General features: G+C 41.0%; 1 protein-coding gene across 3 annotated transcripts in view; it reads right to left on the reverse strand.

Moving 5' to 3' along the window:
* Positions 1-2063: 2063 nt before the first annotated feature.
* LOC125896957 (ras-related protein Rap-1A-like) overlaps positions 2064-21776 on the reverse strand; it is a 29123-nt gene continuing 9410 nt past the window's right edge. For all 3 annotated transcript variants that reach the window (XM_049589994.1, XM_049590070.1, XM_049590152.1), the window contains exons 3-8: positions 20569-20637; positions 20208-20264; positions 18262-18402; positions 14056-14199; positions 12684-12810; positions 2064-2405 (exon numbers count right to left, since the gene is read on the reverse strand). In XM_049589994.1, the coding sequence (XP_049445951.1) occupies positions 12721-12810; positions 14056-14199; positions 18262-18402; positions 20208-20264; positions 20569-20637 (501 nt within the window). In that variant the 3' untranslated portion in view covers positions 2064-2405; positions 12684-12720. The remainder of the gene's footprint in view (positions 2406-12683; positions 12811-14055; positions 14200-18261; positions 18403-20207; positions 20265-20568; positions 20638-21776) is intronic.

Here is a 21776-nt window from a genome sequence, read left to right on the forward strand (position 1 = left end):
TTTTTTCCTACCAATAACATGCTCTGACAACTCATGAAAAGCAGATTAACCCTTCTGTTAACGCGTAAAATCCTTTTTTTTTTTAATCCTTTAAAACCTGGAGCAACATCACTTTTCTTGTGCTGCATTCAAAAGCCTTTGAAGAGTATTTAAACCTTTCAAGATTGAGCAAATTGGTCCGATTTCTTTCAAAAACATGGGTAAAAAAAAGGCACTGAGCAACTTGGTAATGTCCCATGAACTGCAAAATCATATATATATATTTAGAAAATTAGTTAAAAAAAAAAAAAAAAATAGGGTAAACGCTAGGGAAAAACTATATTTATATTTATAATAATTATATAATGTTTATATTTTAAAATTATGATACAGAACAATTATAGTTTTTTTTTCTTTTTTCTTCTCCTTTTTACACTAATTTTCTTTCTTTCTTTTTTTTTTTTTACTAATTTTGTATTAATTTTTAAGGTATTTTTTTCCTTTCACTGTTCATTGCCTTCTTGCCTTCCATGTTTTTAAATGAGTCAATTTGCTCAGGTTTAAAGAGGTTAACCAGAAACAGCTCTAAAAATTGCGTCAAACAATTTCTACCAGACTCCATGTAAATAAACAGTAATTTAAGCGTGTATAGAGAAAGCATATTTTCAGAACTGGGTGGATGAAGAGTTTATTTCAACAAACCAGAGCTGGTGATTGTTGATACAGTGGAAAGATGAACCAAGACCGTTTTCATGACTTTTATTTTGCATCTGTTGACTCGGAAGTGTGAGCTACAGTGATAAAATTACTGTATATTTAAATGGAGTCTGGTGGGTAAGTTGATGGTGAATTTGGGGCTGGTTCTGGTTTAACAAAACGTGTTCAACAAAACGTCTCTGTAGGGATGCTTTCTGTGCGTTGTCAGACACTCAAGATATTATTCTATTAGTGGAGTGCACTTTTAGTGGACATAAATTGATGGGGGACTGCAGGGGTGTCACTCAATAGTGGACCAACTTCAAAAATTGTTACTCCCATTAATTTCTTAATCACAAAACACAGGAAAATAGGGCCCAGGTTGTATACCCTACTGTTACTTCAAATATGTTACTTGTAGAGTGCACATACTGCCATAACACAAACTGCCTACCCTCCCTCTCAGTGTCACCTACTTATCAATGAACACAGTGGTTTCATACCTAACAAAATGTCCACGTGCAGTTCCTATTTTTGTTCCACATAAAGTTTCCAGCCCTTAAAAACAAACCTTTTAATTTCAGTCTCCTCAAATAAGTCAAATCCGCTTTGGATAAAAGTTTAATTCACAAAAATACATTGACCAATATAATGAAAATGTACTAAAATGTACTTTAATAATCCATAAAAGCTGGAACATCATTGACAGAAAAACACAAGAAGCATTATTAGAGTTGGTTTAGTATAATATATTTCAGCTTCAAGAGACATAGAAATCAATCCTTATTTTTCCCCATATTTCTTCTATAAAAGACCCATTTTTTTCTGAAGCATTATTATGCAAAAAATGGCATTAGAATATATTATGGGAGCTATGAAATCCCAGTGACTGAGTATAAAATTAAGTCACATCAGAGAGAGATATTTGCAGAAGAGAAGTCCATGAACAACAGGGCGAACAAAGAAAAAAATATATAATAAAAATAATAATACATATTATAGACCTTGATCTATCATCACTGACATGACAGGCATGGAGAATAGGTGTATGGCTATAAAAAAAATTCTCACTTTTCCACTTGATTTCACTTGAAAACATCTACACTTAATAACTGATGCATTTTTTTCATGCTCGTTTTTGAAGAATATTTATAATCATACAACTAAAAAGAGGTCAACTTCCATGTCTTTCAAATACGATATTGATATTGAAAAAGATGAAAAATACTGAATCCAAGTTCTAACTTTGTTTTTCCTTCTTTTTAACGCTGTTATTTTCTTTTTGTTAAAACTGTCAAGAAATGAAAATAAGTGGGCTGCTGTCTGGCCACATAGGTGGCTCATGGACACTTTTTTTTAAACTTTCAGAGGCTTTTATCATCATCATCATCATCATCATCATCATCATCATCATCATCAGTTTGTGGTGTTTGTTGGTGCAGAAAATGGAGACTGTCCGTTCAGGGTTCACACTGAAACTGAGACACAGAGGAAGGTCCTCGGAGGCGAGAGACCAGAGTCTTCTTTCTCTTACTGTCTTTTCTTTCTCTCTCGTCACTCTCTCCATCTCTCTTTCTCTCTCACTCTCTCTGGTGTAGATCATCCTCGTCTTTGATAGGAGCAGTTCAGTCAGCTGATTCACCGTTTATGGCTGATGGAGGGAGGGGGGGAGGGGCTGTTGGAATGCTGGCACGTTCCAATCAGGGCAACAGTTCTTCATTACAGCATTTCTGCAAGACAGCACAGACGTTAAGACCTCGTTTCAAAGCTTCACTGAACACCATGTACAAGTAATCAGCGCCCTCTAGTGGCAGGTCAGTCACATTACACCTGTAAGAGGAGTAGGAGGACAGTGTAGGAGGAGAAAAACAAATTCAGGGCCACTGTGTTACATAAAACCACTCAGGAGTAAAATTTTGGCCTTAAAGCTACGGCTGTTAACTCTTATAAAAATAACCTGCAGTGTCATATTTGCCGAAACTGTCACTATGTTCTGAAAAAAGAACATGAGGCAGATTATCTGTGAAAAAAAACATGTCGCTCCTCCTCCTACTGCTGCTTCTAAAGGCATTTGCCAGAATCTCCCACAGCTCACCAACAACAACCCATCAGAGCTGAGGAGTCTCTAAGCAGCTGTCAATCATGTCAATCACATTTTAGCAAGGCAATTCAAAGTGCTCTACATAAAACATCAAAAGCATCAAGACAAGGTGCAAAGAAACACATTGTAAAAGGGCATTTTAAAGACAACTATAATATAGAAAATAAAAAGTTAAAATATTCTAAGACAGGTATAAAATTCAAGAATAAAAGTTACACTGCAGTGTGATAAATTAACAGACAAGTCATCGGCCTTGATATAAAAGAATTGAGAGTTCAGGTCTATGGAGGAAGTTCATCTGGAAAAACACTATGAGGTTCTTTATGACTCCCCAAATTAAAAAAATGTGTCTGCTGGTCATTTTCATATCTTTTGGGAGCGTCCTAAAATGTCTTCTTGCTGGGTAGATGTGGTCACAGAGATCAGATCAGTAATGAGCTTACTAGCAGGTTGTAAAAAAGGAATAACCAGGAAAAGAGTAACAACCTCTGAATGGACAGAAATAGTTAAGGGAATTCTGTGTGCTTTTTTTCTTTTCATGAAAAATAAATAAATTGTTTAATTAACTGTTTAAATAAATAAGGCTTAAAAAATAAAAGAACTGAGAGTTGCAGCAGACCTGCCCTTTTCTGGGAGTTTGGGTTTGAAAGCAGGAGCAGTTTGATGAGCACTGCCTAGTTTGACAGTTTGACCACAGTTCACTCGCGCTGACTGGCATGATTGACAGCTGCGTTAAAGACTCCTCTGCTCCGATTGGTTGTTTTTGTTCACGTGTGTTAAGGCGATTAGAGGCACTACAATGCAATAGACTAGGCAGAGTATGATTTTTTTTTTTTTACTGATTATTTGTCTCACTTAGTGAGAGTTTCAGCAAATATTACAAGCAATTTTTTTTTTTTATTTTACCAACTTGAGCTTTAAGGGCGAAAGATCCATTTTTAATTCTTATTCTCCGATTCAAGATTAAGTCAATTTTATTTACATAACCCAATATCACAAATGAGTAGAGATGGGCAGATGAAGGCTTACGAAGATTCAGGGCTTTCTTTCTAATTGTGCTGAAAAAAATCCAAAGCTAAGGGTTTTAAATGCAGCAAACACAGTGACTGCTAATGGCTTGTAAAACTTAAGCATTCCTTCAAGATGAGTACGAAACACTGAAACATTAAATTTGTTCAGAGGAGCTGTATTAAATGTAGATGGCATTGCTTTGGTGCATCTGCATCATCTGCCCATCTCTACTAATCCGCCTCCAGGGGCTTTACAATCTGCACAGCATACGACACTGTCTAACGTTAGATCCTCAATTTGGATAAGGAAAACTCCCACCCTCGAAAAAAATAATCCCTTGAACGAGGGGAAAAAACGGAAGAAGCCTCAGGAAGAGGAGGAGGAGGGATTCCTCTCCCAGGATGGACAGAAATGCAATAAATGTGTGTACAGAACACACCAACAGAGTACAACTACACAGCTGACACACAATACAACCAAATTATAGATAGACTGTAAATATGTATGAAGAATAAAGTGTCACGCATAAATGCTCCCCAGTGTGGAGACAAGGTCTTGGCTTTCAAATTATTTAAGAGCTCTGCAGAGGTCTCCTGAGTCAGTAACCAGCGAGGCAGCAGCTGCACGTCTTCCATATTTTTGAATAAGTGTATAAAAGATCCGAGGTCTGAGCTCATACTCACACTACCGCAACATAAAAAAGGCAATGACATGATGGATTCAGTGTAGTACACATTAGTGCGATTCTTCCTAATGTTCACACTGAACATTAGATCACTCCCTGGTGGCTGACTGCAGTACAAGTCATAAACCTCACCCCATCCATGTGGACAGGACATGGGACGAACTAAAAGATCCAAATACATGTCAAATTAATTTTTAATGTAGTTCTTTTCCCACTCATCTATCTTTGAACCACCTGAGCTGGCCCCTTTGAGGCGGTTCAGGCATCTGATCGGGATGCATCCTTCTAAAACGTTTTGTTTTAATTCGTTTTTGATGCCCTAAAAATCAGGTGTGGTGTCATGATTGCGTGTGTGTCAATCAGTATGCCAGCAAATGGTGGCGCTGCTCCCGTGGGTCTGGAACTCAATACCGCAGCTCCACTTCCTGATCACTACTTCACAGACTCTGGTCACAAAACTACAAGATGGCAGTGCCTGTATCGGAGATTTGTACAGTGTGTAGAAGAGGAGACAGGTCGTCCATCTTTTTATACAGTCTATGGTTTTTACCAATGGCAAAGCCTGAGGGTGGAGGACAGACAACAGTCCTGAAGGTGCCTTGCTACCATCCAACCGGCCAGTGAGGGCAGTTGACTTGTCTCAGGATGCCAAGGAGACAGTAAACCAATATTTTTCACAGCTGACATGTTGACTTGTGATGGTTACGAAGCACAGATGTTATTAACAAGATTAACGATGGCTGCATTCCAATTAAATGTTCCGAGGCCATGTTATCATGCATGCTACTGCAGCTCACGATATGTCATGACCAACTGGGGAACTTAAAAGGAAAGTAGCCATAACTAATGTCCTTGGTTTCACCTGTGCTTTTGCTGCTGTGACAGTCTGCTTTGGAGAGAGTCTGTTGTGAAGTCTCTTAGATGTTTCTCCAGGTGGGAGGTGTGTATGAAACTCAAAGTGGATTTTAACGTTTAAAAAACAACCCAAAGTTACCAAGTCTATAAACTCTAATGGCAAACTTGTGTATTGCAGTAATAAAACAACATGTGGGCACATCTGACTCAACACTGCAGAGTTTAGCACTGAGGGGGAGGAAAGCCACCTGTTGCCTGTAAGGTCTGTCTGATTTTTCTCAAACACAGTTATACTCAGATCTTTTAAGACACATCGCTTCTTTTTTTTTTTTATCTCCCATGTCTACAGTATGTCCTATAAATTCCAGGTTAAGAAAGGTCTATAATACTGGAGCTGCATCTGTTCTTGTATTGGTACTGAACCGTCATGGTCTGGAGGTCATGGTTTGATGCACGCAGCCGCACGCAGAACACACGGTATGTAGATTGATGCATGTAACATGGAACCAAAGATCACAAGCAGGAGCTCGACTCAGAAACTCAACACTTGCACTACCATCTGTTTAAAATGTCTTTTTTCCTTTTGCTGTACCAAACTCACACCAAACTGTGAGGTACGACCTCTACTGAGCCAGCGAGATGCTAAGAAGCTTGTCCGTGCTTTTGTTTCTGGTCGTTTTCATTATTGTAACGCCCTATACAGCAGCCTACTTTAAACTACTATTGCAAAGGTGCTATAGAAATAAAGTTCATTCATTCATTCCTAACCCTAGGTATGAACTGAAATGTGACTTTTGTGCATCGTTACACCCCTAACAAATACTAATATTCTGCACCAACACAATCAATATACCATGATATCAGGTATCAGATCTCTGTCACTGTCAGCCACAGTAAATCCAGTGGCGGCTATAATCGCAGGCTGACAGCTCATGAGGTCAGCAAACTGGAAACTGCCCATGTTGTACAAAGTGAAATGTCCCATTAACTCTCTCTCTGTGTCCTGTCCGAGGCTGGCACAGTAACCCCTCCCTCTCTCCTACACTGTATGAGCTTATGTGTTGGGAGCAGAGGAACAGGGGCGCTGTAATCCCATTAGTGTTGGTTCACTGGGCTGGCCAGCGTGTGAACGGGGGCGCGGACAGACACCGCCCCGGGGCCTGCTGACAGAGGCCCCACTCTCACACACTGGACCACTAACTGACCAGCACAGATGGATTCAGACGAGGAACGCAGTGGGTGGTTCAGTGACCCTGATGTCTAGGCTGGGCACAATGGTGCTGTCTGTTTCACTAATCCTGTGTTATCTGTCATATCAAAGTTTTATTCCCCACCCCCACCCCGAAAGTTAAAAGTGAAGGTGGATGTAAAATCTCTGCTGCTGGCTAATTCGGTGACACTGACGTTTTGTCCTGACAACATAATGACTTTACAGTGATTGTGAAACCTTCTGACCAAAACTTTTGAAAAGCTCTTGTAAAATGTGAGCTGCTCAGCCACACCCATTTTAATATATGAACAACAAAGAGGCCCTGCTGCTGACACCAAACCCACACTGTTTTATGTTACATCTGTACACTTTTAATGAACTGTTTATGCTTATTATTTAATGCTGGCATAGTGCATAAAGATCTCACAGTCTAATATAGAAAGCATTACTCATCAGGGTTTCCATTATCCAGTAATTACCGTTCTTTAACTGAGGCCAACATACTTAAATCTCTGTGGGGGAAAACAGAAGAGAATATTGTAGGTCTAACATCGAAAGCAAGCACTCATCTATTACATCGCGCCACCTAACATTGGACACTTTCTGTCTACACTTAATCACTTAAGTATGAACATCTGTCAGGTCAGGTACGTCATGTGAACAAACCACGCACCTATCAGCTGCGTGCTCCAGATCAGCCTGGATATGTGGGGTGAGAACTTGCTATCTTTCACCTTTGTACTTTTTAAACAAATAAAAAACATTGTATGCTGTGATACTTACTGGAAATGACATATGGTGTAGCCAACAGAAAGTATGTTGTTATTAATGATAATCATTTACCAGAAACTTTCAGCTCCCTGGTGATCTCCCTCCAGCCGGCTGCCACCTTATTTAGGTTTTTGTAGTGAAATGAGGGGTAGGTAACTCCTCATTTCCACAAATCAGCTGCTCCTTGTCCACTGTGGTGCTTTCAAAGGGAGTGACAGGAATAACGGGGTTGTCCGGTAAAAGCTCAGCTCAGGCCGACAGAAAACAAAGCAATCAAACTGATTTTGTTGCCAACACTCACTCGGGTAGCATTCAGTTAGAACATGATGTAAAGCTGATGGAAACTCTTCGTGTTGTATGCTATAATGATGAAGACACCAGATTTTAGAGGATGAATAAAGTGATAAACAGGTGGGCAACAGCCTCTCTCCTGCAGTAGTAATTCAGTACTAATACCAGAAACAATACAGGAGATTCAGCAAGAGACATTCATGTCAGAACGCTGTCAGCAAAGAATATAGCCATTATGATTACGTGATTATGACAATGTGACACTGAGGTCTGTGTTAAGAAATATATTTTTCAACTCAAATAAAATAGTCAGCTACAGGACGGCAGCCCTGAACCGTGTCAGGATCAAGGACACTTCAGCGTGGTTGACACCCACAGAAATGACAGCTCATACTGAAGTCCTGCAGTCTAGGACAAAGTCTATTCATTTTGCCACCCTGGTGCCCTTTAGTCTCAATGACTAAACACAGTGGGGGTGAAATAGAAAGCTTCTAAAAATTCAGGCAGCAACGTGGTGTCAGAGACTCCTGTATCATCAACAAACATGAGCCAACTAACCCAAAAAGTGTTGAGGCCTTAGTTATAATATTTGTAACTGTCCACTGACAATCATGCCCCCAGGCAGGGCTTGAACTTCTCTGTCAAAGCTCTTTTATTCTTCACACGGCTACGTCCTTCACTGTTGGTGTTTCAATCCAAGTGCAACACCATGAATGCCCTTTGTCTCATTCACACTGCACAGTTCAGCTTGACTCAACTCACGTTTCTACTGCAGGTACCCCCTCAGTGTAGGTGTAGGCTATCAGCTGATCGCCATAGTGACGCTGCATAAACTGCAGAGACGTCACGTTTAAGACAGCACTCACTGAATGCTTCATCGGCAACCAAACAGAGGGATGTCTGTACTTCATCAACTGTATGTTGTAGTTTTGAGGGCTGGCATTTTCTAAAATCTGGAGAGCCAATAAGGAGCAAGTCAAGTTGAGTAGAGCTGTGAAAATTCAGCATTTGACTCTCCGTCCAGCTCCTCATCCTGCCTTTGAGAGTGGCCATGAAGAACATTTCTTTCCCAGTATAGTGTACACTTTAGGCTTATACCCTTCAATGTTTGGAAATACTGAGGCCCAACTCCATAATCTCCATGTGAGGCTGAATATACATCATGAGATCTCACAAGATCTGCTCAACTGACTGAACCTAAACTCATCTTTCAAAGGAAACTTTCCACATCAGGTTGGAAACATTCTTACTGAGACTTTTTAAGTCAGCGAGCGGTGGGTTAACCGGGGTTAAATCTTATCAGCAGCTCATGGTGACCTCTGACATACAGTGGGTTTTTGGCCAGTGTGACCAGCAGCAACTGCATGAAAGGGCAAAACACCATGTAGGATGGAGAGCTTTTGTCCATGGCTTCAGGGAACACACAGGCCTTAGTAAGTGTGTATATACAGTATATATTGTGAGATGATAGAGATTTGTCTCTCTGCAGTGATTTAGCTTCAGAGCTTAAACCAAAGTAACTATGCCTTTACTATTTCTGTCTGTTTAAAGCTATTATAGCTGATGTTACGAATCAAAGACAGGGTTTTCCGACACATTTGTTTATTTGCGATGGCCCGCCAGGATTGAAACATCTGCCGCCACATTCTGATTTTCTGTTTTTGGAGCCCATTAGGTGCACTGTTGGAATATATACATACCGTTCAGTTATTCATTGCTCCATACTCGGCAGTGCAGAGCGTACTCTAGGCACAGAGAGCAGCAGAACGTCAGGTGCAGTGACAGTGAAAATCATTGTGCTGGCTATTTGTATTGTATTGTATTTTGCTTTCACTTGCAAACAGCTGCTCCCCTCATTCATCCATCAGATCTGATTAGATCAACTGATTAATAATCCACCCTGCAACTCTTAAACTCCACAAACTGCTCCTGAGGAACAAAATGAAGAGCTCCACCTGTGCTGCCTTCATGGACCCACAAAAACCTTAGAATTTACAGAGCGGACACAAACTGATACGCAAGGACACCCAGCCAAGAAAGGGGGAAAAATGGACCTAATGATTTAAACCGGTAAAACACTGAATAAAGCAGTTTGACATTTAACGTCATGAAAGGACTGTTAACGACAGTGGTCGACACAAAAACACGAAGGAACTGGACTACTGTAGAAACACGTTGGTGCAACATGCCGGACTCTATGGACGATGACGCTCTCCCCAAGTCGACATAAACGGCTCACTCTAAGGTAACGAAAAGACGGTGATTCTTATTTTCAGTACCTGGTTATACATTTTAACTTATAATAGTTTCTCAGCTGAATTTTCAGGTAAATCATGACACATATGACAGCAGATGTATCATGACAATTTTCACCTTCAGCTAAAATAAAGATGTATAATATTTAAGACAACTGTAGAAAAATTCTTAAAACATTACAGCAGAAGGGGAAAAATGCAGCTACCAATGTTTACAGAAAGGGCTGAAAGGTATCTAATGTCCTGTTAAGCTGCAATCCAACACACCTACCATAGATGAAGATTAATTATTGCATCACGTACAGTAAATACCAGTAAACGCCGGTCTAAAATTAACAGACTTGATTCTCTATTTAGAAAGACTGACGGGAATAAGCAGCTTCGTTTACAGAGCGTGTCTGTTGCCAGACTTCCTCTTTACTAGTATCCGGTCAAACTGTTAAAAAAGGCTGTGAAAAATACATGAAAAAAAAAAGAAGAAGCGATTCTGACTTTCCTGGGAAACAACCTGATGACAGATCCAGATTTCCTCAGATTTAACCAGCCGCTGCAGTCTGCTGAGGGCCATGTTTAAATCCAGCCATCATACAGTGACTCATTCATTCAACCGCTATGAAGACGTACAAAAAATTTGCTAATGAAAGCACTTCACACATTTGAGGGCTGACTCAGGGGATGTTTGCCTGCCCAGAAACATTTAGTGGAGCTGTAACTAATCAGCATCAAAGAAGTGCTATTCGTTGTCACAGGATGACAACTGGAGCCATTGACAGAGTGTGACAAGACATGTCGGACACATACCGCTGGGAAAAAGAGGTCTGATCTGTTGTCACGTGGAATAGTTCCTCTTAGGACAAACACTCAATTTGAAACCCAAGACAGAGAAGAGTTACACAACTAAACACCAATTAGTTGCAGTGGAATAACTACACACACCTCAAAACACACATATGCTTGGTCAAGTAAGATTTGAGGTGTCAAACACATGGCCCACAGGCCAGAACTGGCCCGCCAGAGGGTCCAATCTGTCCCTCTGGATGACTTTGCAAAGTGTGAAAGTTGCAAAGACGTCATTAATTTCATTTCTTTTTTAAATAAAATGCACAGCTATACTGTGGATCACAGTGTAAACGGTCCAGTTTTACTATTTCTTCACTGAGGTAAATGGGAAGCCAGTGTGTTTGGTGTGTTCACGGTACCTTTCAGGGGTCAAGAGTATAATATTTGGCGCCACTCTCTGACTAATCATGGCAAAAAATGTAACAGGCGTGGACAACTGAAAACACAGATGATAAATGAAATGTTGGCAGGTTTGAGAAAACAGCAGACTGTTTTTATTCATATCCAAGAGATAAGCGATGCAGCTGTTAGCTACCTAAAGCTAGCTGCCTTATTGCTAACAAAATGGCATCAGCATCAAAGCCATACTATGAGGGAGAGTTTGTGAAGACTAGGGGTGCAATGAATAATCAATGTAGATGACAAAAATCTATGACCAAATTAACTGCCAATGAATATAATACTGCAATGGCAACACTTTCACAACTAAAAATCCCCTAAGTGTGGGAACATTTACTGTTAACTCAGCCAAAAAAGATTGTGTGTTGTAACATTTGCAAAGCTGACCTCGCCTGGCATGGGAGCACATCATTTATATTGGAGCATCTGAAGAAGAGACACGCTGGCTCTCCTGATGATGAAGGCTTGTCTTGTAAATTAATTAGCTTTTTAGCTAGCTAGCTTAGTGTTAAAATCCATGATTTGAAGGAATTAAACACCATCTATGACCCGCATTAATGTCCAATGGAACATGAGCTGTAATGTCCTTTGTTTGACCAAAACACTAAATCCTGGAACAGCGGACAGCGTCATTCAACCAGGTGACTTTTTTTAATATGGTGATCTGACAGAGTTAAGGAGTCTGTCGAAAAAGAAGCAGGAGATGTGTGCTTCATGTTGAGTAAGGACTGTTGTGACAGTAGGAAACAACATTTAAAAAGGTAATAAGCTAAATAAGAGCCATTACTTAATTGTGCAATTCATAATCTGAATAGCTGATTGTTAGTTAGGCTATCAGACTAGTCCTTAGTTGCAGCCCTTGTAAAAACATGCATGCTGAAAAAATGAGACATACTATTGAAATTGGACTTGTTATTCTTAAGAAGTCAGACATCAGACAGGTTCATCTGTTTCATAAATGGATTGTTCATTAATTGTGAATGTTTTCAGAAGTCAGAAAACATTTCAGAATGTGCATGTCCTTCGTTACATGAAAAGAAAGGGAAACATTTGGAGGTCATGTTATTTACAAGTTATTATATGGCCCATGAACTTGAATGAGTTAGATGAATCGTACTCAGATGTTTGAGGAGTCAGATTATTTGGACTAAACTGACCCTGTTAACTTAACCTAGCAAAATAACTAAAGTTTCCACAGAAACCTTTGTAACATTTTCCTTCTTATAGCATTTGTTGCACCCCCATCTGCCTGGAGGGGGGGCTCTCTCTCTTCTCCAATACTCCTTATGTGCTCAGGTCCTTATAAAGCTAAAGAAGGGACGGTAACAACTGTTGACACGATGTAATATTACGCTATACTGATTAATTTGACTCTACTTCACTGCAGGTAAACTTGTAATAGCCTGTGATGAATGATGACCCACAACTGATGTTAGCAGCATCATCTGAGATGACACAGAAAGATCAGAGCTATTATGTAACGCTAATTAACCTGACAGCCTGTGCCTATGCATCATGACCCCGTGAATAGGCAAGCTGCTGGGCCATTATGACTTACACTATGTGTCGAGAAATTTTAGACACACACACCTGGCTCAGAGCTGCTGCAGGGGCTGGAGGGGGATCTTTAAAGGAGGACACAGTTGGATTTCTTTTTCGCCTTCTTCTTTTCCACTGGCGTTTTCCTATTTATCTGTCTGACCAGGTCATAGAAGATCTGAGGAAGACGCCACAAACAAAAGAGAAAACTGTTAGTGATTTGACAGTGGTAAAATAATCCGTCATCATTCATACACAGCAGCACACTGCGGCACCTTTCAAGGGGACCCATTATGCTCCTTTTCAGGTTCATACTTATATGTTGGGTTTCTTCTAGAACATTTTTACATTTTTTAATGATCAAAAAACACTTTATTTTCCTTTATAATGCCTGTGCAGGAACACCTGTATTCACCCTCTGTCTGAATCGCTCCATTTTAGCACTTGTCTCTTTATGCCCCCCACCCCCCCCCCAAAAAAAAGCCCAGTCTGCTCTGATTGGTCAGTGTTTCAGGTCTTCCATATCCTGGCATCTCTGCACCATCACTGCAGCCATGGGAATGACTGTAGCAGAGTTCAGCGGTACTTTCTGCCATGAAAAAAAAAAAAAATCACCAATAAAAGCTGTTACACTTCCAAGCTCACAATTGGACATGTTCCAGCAAAAATCTGATCCGAAATCTGGGAGGAATTAACATCGGCAACCAAGAATACATGTTTCCCTGTTGTTAGCATGTAGCTACACGTAGCAGTGTACTTGCAGATTAAGTGTGACTATGTATAGCGTGCTTTCTACTATTAAAAACCACCAATAAAATCTTCCCACAACCGTACATGTTCCAACAAGAATATGATCCAAAATCATAAAGTAACAATATCGGCAACCAAGATTATGTTAGCATGTAGCTACAAGTAGCAGTGTATGTAAACACTTGCAATAGCATGGAGCAGATGACCATATAAAGACATCCATCACGATGCAACATGAGTATTCAGCGGTCACACAGGGATTACTTTCACATGTGCTTACCTCATTATTTTTAACTTAAACCACATTTCACATGAACATCCAACATTGCGACATTATATGTATGATGGGAAATAAGGAAAAGCATAAAAGGTCCCCTTTAAAAAAATCACTTGTAGCCTCATCACTAAATGGATTTATGTCAGCGTTTACACACAGTAGGTTTAACAAGGGTGTAGCACTGAGTAGAGGGAGTAATCCAGCTGAGCTCATTATCACCTGCATCTTGGATAAACCTTAGTGATCTTTGTTAACAAAATAAAACTCTGCTGAGGTCGCTTTTCAATTAGGTCAGCATTTAAACACTTCCCTGAGAGATAAATGTAATGGTGTGTCTTGTGTTTGAGGACTAATTGTGTACAATACGGGCTGTGATTTGTATCTGTGTGCACTCACATCGAGGACGTTGATCTTTGACTTAGCAGAGGACTCTAAAAAGGCACAGTGGTTCCACTGTCTGGCCAGGTTCTGGCCCTGTTCCTTCCCCACCACACGCTCATCCTCCAAGTCGCACTTGTTCCCCACCAGGATCATCGGCACCTGAGGACATGCAAACAGAATGTAAGTATGAATCCCTTTGTGGAAAGTGTGTTAGTTTGTTATACATATATACACATAAGTTGACTGCACACATGCCACTAAAAATACAGCACTGTCTCTTTTAAAATATTTTCTTTATACAACATTGTACAACAAAATTGTCAGCACCCAAAGAGGAGAAACAACATCTGAAGCAATGAAAAATGCTGATCAAACACAGATGTGTCTTGACATTTATTTGACTGGTAAGCCTGAAGGTTCAACAGTAAGCCCATAAAAACAGAGAACAAGAGGCAAGAGGAAGCGAGTGGTGAGGAACATTTGGTAATAAAAAATTAAAAGTTAGACAGAGAGGAGAATAAAGAAAAGTAAGGGCTTTAGAGGAAAGTGAAAAGGGATATGGAACGATGTTTGTGGGACAGTGTGAGGCATGAGCGAGATTTTTTTTTATACAAGCGCCAATAGCAGTACACATTTTAAAATTGTACTTGCTAGATATAACGTTGATAACATGAGAAACAAGTTCTTTTTTTAACAAAATTATCCAAAATTTACAAACAGTGTGTATGCATGTTTGCATCTTTTTTTATACTTTGCTTCGCTTGTGGAGCCAGCCTCAAGTGGCCATTAGAAGTACTACAGTTGCTGCTTGGTGAACACATGATTAACAGCTAAGTAGTCTATCCACTTTAATTTGAAGCCTGGATTATAGGGTCACAAACACAATCAAGGGAATCAATCCATCCCTGGAGGGAGGCCAAAGTAATCATTTAGGTTACACAACAGTGACAAAAGAGATTAAAGAATCAATATGAGCTTCCAATGAATGCAGTTTCTTTTGGTTTTATTTCTTTTGAAAGAAAATCCTTTTCAACCAAAACTGAAAACACAACCACTGACATGAAGTGCAGCTGGGTTTGGAATCTCCCAAACACCCAACACTTCTCCTTTCGTGCCCCGATTCAGATGTTTCAACGACCAAGGTCAAAAAAACAAAAACTCTCAGAGGAAGAGAGAATATTCTGGGCAAAACTTCACCCCTAACTGTCACAGTGGGCAGAGCCGGGGCAGTCAGGGTGTCGGGATGCGTCTCATCCTGCCTGCTGTTTCCTGACCGTCTATCTAGGGAGCACGCTGGCCCGGAGGAAGTCATGGCAGCCCCGCCCAGCCCGGGATAACATCGCTTTCCTTCCTGAATGTTTTCGAACATTTCAGCTGGATTCCACGCTCAGACTGCTCCCTGGAATTATATGATAGTGTGAGGCTGTGTGTGTGATTGTGCTCATTCGTCATTTAAAATTAGCTTTACTTTACTGCCCTCTATAAACCTGTATGACACCAGAGAAAAGCTCAAGACTCAAGTCTGAGGAAGAGTTCAGTGCTTTGTCTCAGTTTTCCAGGGGTTCACGGGATATTTGTGTTTGTGGTGCAGCTTAGCAAACAAGACATAATCAACGAGTGGAAAATTTTGCAGGCAGCACAACGGGCGCCAATAATATATCAGCTGGGGAAATCTATTTGTGGTGGGACTGCAACAAATAAATCCATGCATGGGAAATCCTGCCTTCTCTCCCTTCTCCTGGTCCAGAAACAGCACCCAGACATGTCTTGTGGATCTGGAAAAACTGGGTATTTGTCAGCAATATGGTCGTACCCTGACATGCTTTGACTTGCTCAAACTTGAGACCTTCTCCCACACACAAGTCGACTGCTCAAGGGTCGTTTTTGACAGCACTGTGGCCACACTCCTCCAGAAAATAATACTTTTAAAGGCATAGCATGAATATTCCAGGGTTCTTTTTTCTTTTCTCTCTCGCCCTCTCTGTGCTGTGGGGCAGACGACAGGAAACTGCGATGTTTAGATTAACCCCATGGAGGTTGCTGCTTGATGTTTGATATCCAAACAAGCCCTCACACTGGACTGCTGAACGACATTTCTCCCAGGGGTCCTGGGAGAACGAGTGCTATGCCCCTCCTAACACAAACCCTGGGCCAAGCTGGGATGAAAAGGATGGAGAGAGCGGATGGTAGGATGGAGGTATGCAGGGAGGTAAAAAATGTTCAGTGTCAGCAGCACACGAGGCAGCATTAGCCTACTTTAAGAATCCACGCAGCCCACAGAGAATCTGTTCAGAGGCTGTTAACATGTTACAGACAGGTCCTGTCCCGCCCACAATGGCATGCCAGAGATTGGATTGCAGGGAACACAGAATGCAGTATAGAATGGCTTAAATGAATGGAGCCAGTCGTTCCAAATGGAGCGGTGAGTCACAAGCATGGAGTCAAGCATTAGCACCGTCCGAGTCACACAAGCAGAGACGGAGATGGCCCGGAAAAGTCATAAGACCTCTCTTACATAAGAACAGTGGAAGGAAGTAAATGGAGTGAGCTTTTAATACACTGGTGACTGCTCACTCACTTTATTCTTCTCTCCTAATGACTTTTTCTAAGGAGATGGAATTTGGTCCCACTGTGTTAAATGTACAGTCATTAAAAGGCTTGTTAATTGAGCTTGGCGATATCAAGTGCGTCTGTTCATTTTGCCAGCTTTGCAGTAAATGTTGCGTAGAAGAGCTGAGAGTGAGAACAGCTGCAGCAGCAACGAGAATGTCTGCTTTAGCAAAAGCTTGAAAGCTTTCACCAATAAGAAAATTGCTCCTCTTGGATGGAAAAAAAGGAATGAATGTTAAGCATTTCCTTTGTGCATTCCTGCAAGGGGCAAAGAAAGATAAACAGATGTCACAGTCAGAGGTAAAGGCTTAAATCACCAGTGGACTGATAGCTGACAGAGTGACTGTTATACCCAGATAAGCACAAACTGGGGATATATTCACAGGCAACATAGTTAGGGAAGAAAAGGGACGTCAAACGTTTTCCTGCGCGCTGAGGAGCCACTGATCCTGCAATCCATCTGTTAGCCTGAGGCTAACCTCAGCTCCCTGACCACGTAGGCCCTAATGAAGAACCACAACCTCACGATCCTGTATGTTTTTGATGAGCTGAGGCTTTCCTTGCACATCATCCCTGACAGTCCAATCACCCGCACAGAGTGCCAAACCACAGTAAGACCACAAGGCAGGCCGTAAAGAAGACGGGGAAAACACAGAGCAACAGGCGCTGAAAAGGCCAGTCAAAACAACAGGCAGAGGAGAATCCTGGCACAGATATAGAGGAAGGGGAGCAAGAGAAGGACTGACAGAAAGATGGACATTAAAGAGTGGTATAAAGCTTCCTCGCCAGGGCTGCACTGGGGCTTTTAGATGGTTGACAGGGAACAGAGAGATGCAAAGGAAGGAAAGAGTGAGGAGGAAGAGAGAGAGAGGGTTATGGTAACATTCCCTCCAGAGATCACCAAAAAAGGGCATCTAAGATCCAGCTGACGCACTATCTTCCCCACCAGAGAGGGGACGGAGGGCTTACTCACTCTACAGCCTCACAATTAAACAGAAAAATGGAAATGTGCTTCGAACAAACAGCGAACTAGGAAACTAATGACACATCCTCTTTTTATTTGCACTGTTTCGGGCAGACTCAGAGGGGAAAACCACATCCTATGCGTGTTAAAAAGCAAGAATAAGGGCTGAACATCCACCAGTGAGGCAAAGACATTCCCTTAATTTTAATTAGCTAAGTGGGGATGTTGGCTCTGTGTCCATGTTAAACAGAGATGAAGTAATCAAACCACAGGGACCTAACATTAGCTAATGCTAGGCTACGTACAGTACACAACTTTCACTGAGTGCTTTCTCATTGTTTTCGCTCCACGGACAACACAGAAATGACACCATGACACCGTGTACATTATGTCGAGCTCATACAAATTTGTAATTACTGGCATAAGATGCAGTGATTACAGTGTTGAATGGTATCCATAGCAACAGTGCAACCAGGTCCTGAACAATGTAGGCGGCTGAGAACACAGAAGTGGGGAGCTTGTAACCTATCTGTACCGTTAACACTGTCTGTGTTGCTACAACCCATTCAGCCATGATTTAAAGTTGTGTGAAAATGAAGAAGAGCTGGGGTAAACATGCTTAATAAGAGTGTACACTAAATACTTACATCCTCTGTGTCCTTTACTCGTAGAATCTGTTCTCTCAGGTCCTGGAGGTCGTTGAAGGTGGACTGTGCTGTGATGGAGTATACCAGGGCGAAGCCTTGGCCGTTCTTCATGTACAAGTCCCTCATTGCTGTGAACTGCTCCTACACAGCGGGAAAAATAAAGAGCAAACAGCTCTGTCACATGTTCTCTGCGATTTTATAAACTACTGAATGGTTATTGTAAAAGTCTACTGCATATTAACAGGAAATCACAGTGTCGTGATATGATCTGAGACTAAGTACATATAGTGACAGATGTAGTGCAGTGGAAGTGTTGGATCTCTGTCAAGTCTTTCCACCACACACACACACCGTTGTTCAGTGTAGGTAGACTATCAGCACCGTCTGATTCTTTCCACTAAAAAACAAGCATGAACACATATGTTGCCCCTGCACCATCGACATACGTACAATTACCTTACATTCTTCCAGCATACCTGTGCTGGACAAGACAGAGGTATTCCTACATGAACAAGACTTACAGTCTACAGCTATGTTGTAAGGCTGTACCTAGCTTTGATGCTAACATGCTGATGTTGAGCTGGTATACTTAAAATATTCATCATCTAAAGCCCCTCTCACTTATGCACTTCAAACTTGAAATTACCTAGACATTACCTGGAGGAGCTGTATGTAAGTAGGCAAGTCTGAATCACTTGCATTGGACATTAAACGGACGTCACCCTACCAGCACCTGAGTGTGTGACTAAAGCAGGTAATTGTCCAGAAAACTCATAGCGAGCAAGTGGGTGTGTAAATATCAGTTAAAGTATTAATTGTTTCCTCACAGACACAGGAACATCTGTGCCAAATGGTAGTCCATCCAATAGTTGTCAAGATATTTAACTCTACTAAACCACTAATGTAAACTTTAAGGTGGCACTAGGGGAAAGTCTGGGCGTCAATAAAGCCAGTAGATTTCATCCTGTGGGGAACAGGAGTTGCCAACTCTTTTCCAATTAAAGTAGCTAGCTCCAAAAGTTCACCAGATGATGTAATGCACTCATATGCATTTTGGTGACACCACTGTGTATTAATTGGGGATAATGGAAGCATTTTACAACTTTGCTGGATTAGATTCAAAAGAAAAATCCTCAACAAAACATCTGAATGCAATGAGAGCTTCCAATCCAGAGAGCCAGAGTGTCAACTGAGCCATAAACTACTGAACTCCCACAGTGCAGCAAGCAGGGTCTACCCTCCTCCCGCCTACACCACACCTACTGACTGCCTGCACCGTGCTGCTGCATAGCAGAGAGCGGGAGAGACCCCTTGCCATTATCAGAGGAGCAGCAATTACTTTAAGCAGCATGCAAGGGAATGAATTCCAACTTAATATCTTTGAATCTAGTTCTCGTGTTTCCTCTAATGGTCTGAATAAGCCGCTAAGTGTGTCACAAATCACTTTTTAGAAATAATGTCGCAAAGAGGGTCTGAAAAGTTGCTAAATCTAGATAGAAAGTTGCCAAGTTGGCAACATTGCTGAGTACTCTAAATGTCTTTACAAGATTTTATCTTTATCCATAATAGTTGTTGAGTTTGATTCAAATATTGTTTTAATCTGGATCAACCTCCCTTCGAACCGACACTGCCATCCTTAGATCCACGCCACTCACATAGCTAAACCGTAACACATAATGCTGTCGGTTATAACAGTGTCGCACAACTTGATGGCATCTTAGGTGGTAAAATCTTTGAATGCAAGTCCAGACATTCGGTTCATCGACAGCTTTTTTTTTTTTTTTTTTTTTTTAGATTTTCTTCAAAGATTCACATGTTAAGCCTGACATTTCTGAGAGAAGTTTCCATCATCTAAAATGTCACCGTTCAATACAGTGACTCAGGGGTCCGTATACACAGCGGTGCAGGGTATCGACAGAGACTTCAGTTGTATGGAGTTCACTTACTGTGCCTGCTGTGTCGAGAATTTCAAGCATACATTGCTGGCCATCTACCTCCACTTGCTGTAAGAGAGAGGATAAGGTAACACATTTCAGGATAATGGGCAAGTCATTTCATATTTAAAATACTGCATACAGTGAGAATAAAGAGAGACAACTAACACAGAGGGAGAGATGAAAGAGAGTAAAAGTGTAAAGACAAAAAAAAGAAAAACAGGAGGGAGAAGGAGAAATAGAGAGATGAAGGGAGTTAAAAAAAAAAAAGAGCACAATATCATGACGTGAACCCGCTGAGCAGCTGCTAACAATCAGCTCCTTCCTATCCAGCACTCGGCCTCCCCCTCAACCCCCCTCTAGGGACACTCACCTTTCTGTACGAGTCTTCTATTGTAGGGTCATATTTTTCCACAAAGATTCCCTGTACAAACTGAACTGTCTGTAAGAGAAGACACAGAGCGAGCCAGCGTCAGATCAATGTGACCTCCCCGGCCACAAGAACAAAACATCCAGAGTGGCAAAAATGGCCCCAAGTGCCAGATGTCCTTGCTGGGCAGGAGATTGGAGAAGCAGTTGTTCATGATGTTGCCAGAGAGACCAGAAAGGACGCAAGTAAAAGTCTGACTGATCTCATAGACAAATGTGACATACATATGCAAATGAAAGACTCTTAGGTAGGACAGTGCTACATTAAAGTGACGGTTCACTCGAAAAATAAAAAATATATATTTTTCCTCTCACCTGTAGTGCTGTTTATTAATCTAGATCGTTTTGGTGTGAGTTGCAGAGTGTTGGAGATATCAGCTGTAGAGATGTCTGCCTTCTTTCTAATATAATGGAACTAAATTGCACTAAGCTTGTGGTACTCAAAGCACCAAAAAAAAAAAAAAAAAAAAAAAAAAAATTTGAAAATCTCAACAGCAATGTCTCTTTACAGAATTCATGGCTCAGCTACTATTTTCATTGTACCGAACTATACCCGCCATCCGAATCACCAAACAGAAGGAAGAGTGCATCTACTCATGGACCTCATGGTCTCATAGTGAGGCTTGTACTCGTGACAGCTCCATATTTAAACATAAACTAATCGGCTGAACTGTAACATTAGCTAGCTCAGTGATGCTAGGTGAGCTAGCAGTAGGGCTGGGAATCACTAGAGGCTCCATGGTACAATATCACAATACTCCAGTCACGACACAATATTATTGTGATTTTAAACACATTGCGATATGCTGAGGATTGCAATATATTGCAATTTATTACCTGTTTTCAACTGCAAATAATGTCCCAAAACAAAACCCTTAAAGTTATTTGACAGCACAGATGTTGAAAAAGTTCATTTCACCAGTATGTGCAGCAGCGGCAGCAAAATGTTTATGGTGGTAATAACTGCAAATGATAATATTTTTCAAGTAGGCTACCTTAAGTTTAATTTGTATTTGTAATATTCATCATTTTTACATTAAAAAAAATCGATACTTGTCACTGTAATAATCCGATATTGCCACACAAAGATATCACAATATTATGCTATATCAATTTTTTTCCCCCTCCCATAGCTAGCAGTAGATGCACACT

This window comes from Epinephelus fuscoguttatus, linkage group LG1 (genome assembly GCF_011397635.1).
Source record: "Epinephelus fuscoguttatus linkage group LG1, E.fuscoguttatus.final_Chr_v1".
NCBI classification, from domain to species: domain Eukaryota; kingdom Metazoa; phylum Chordata; class Actinopteri; order Perciformes; family Serranidae; genus Epinephelus; species Epinephelus fuscoguttatus.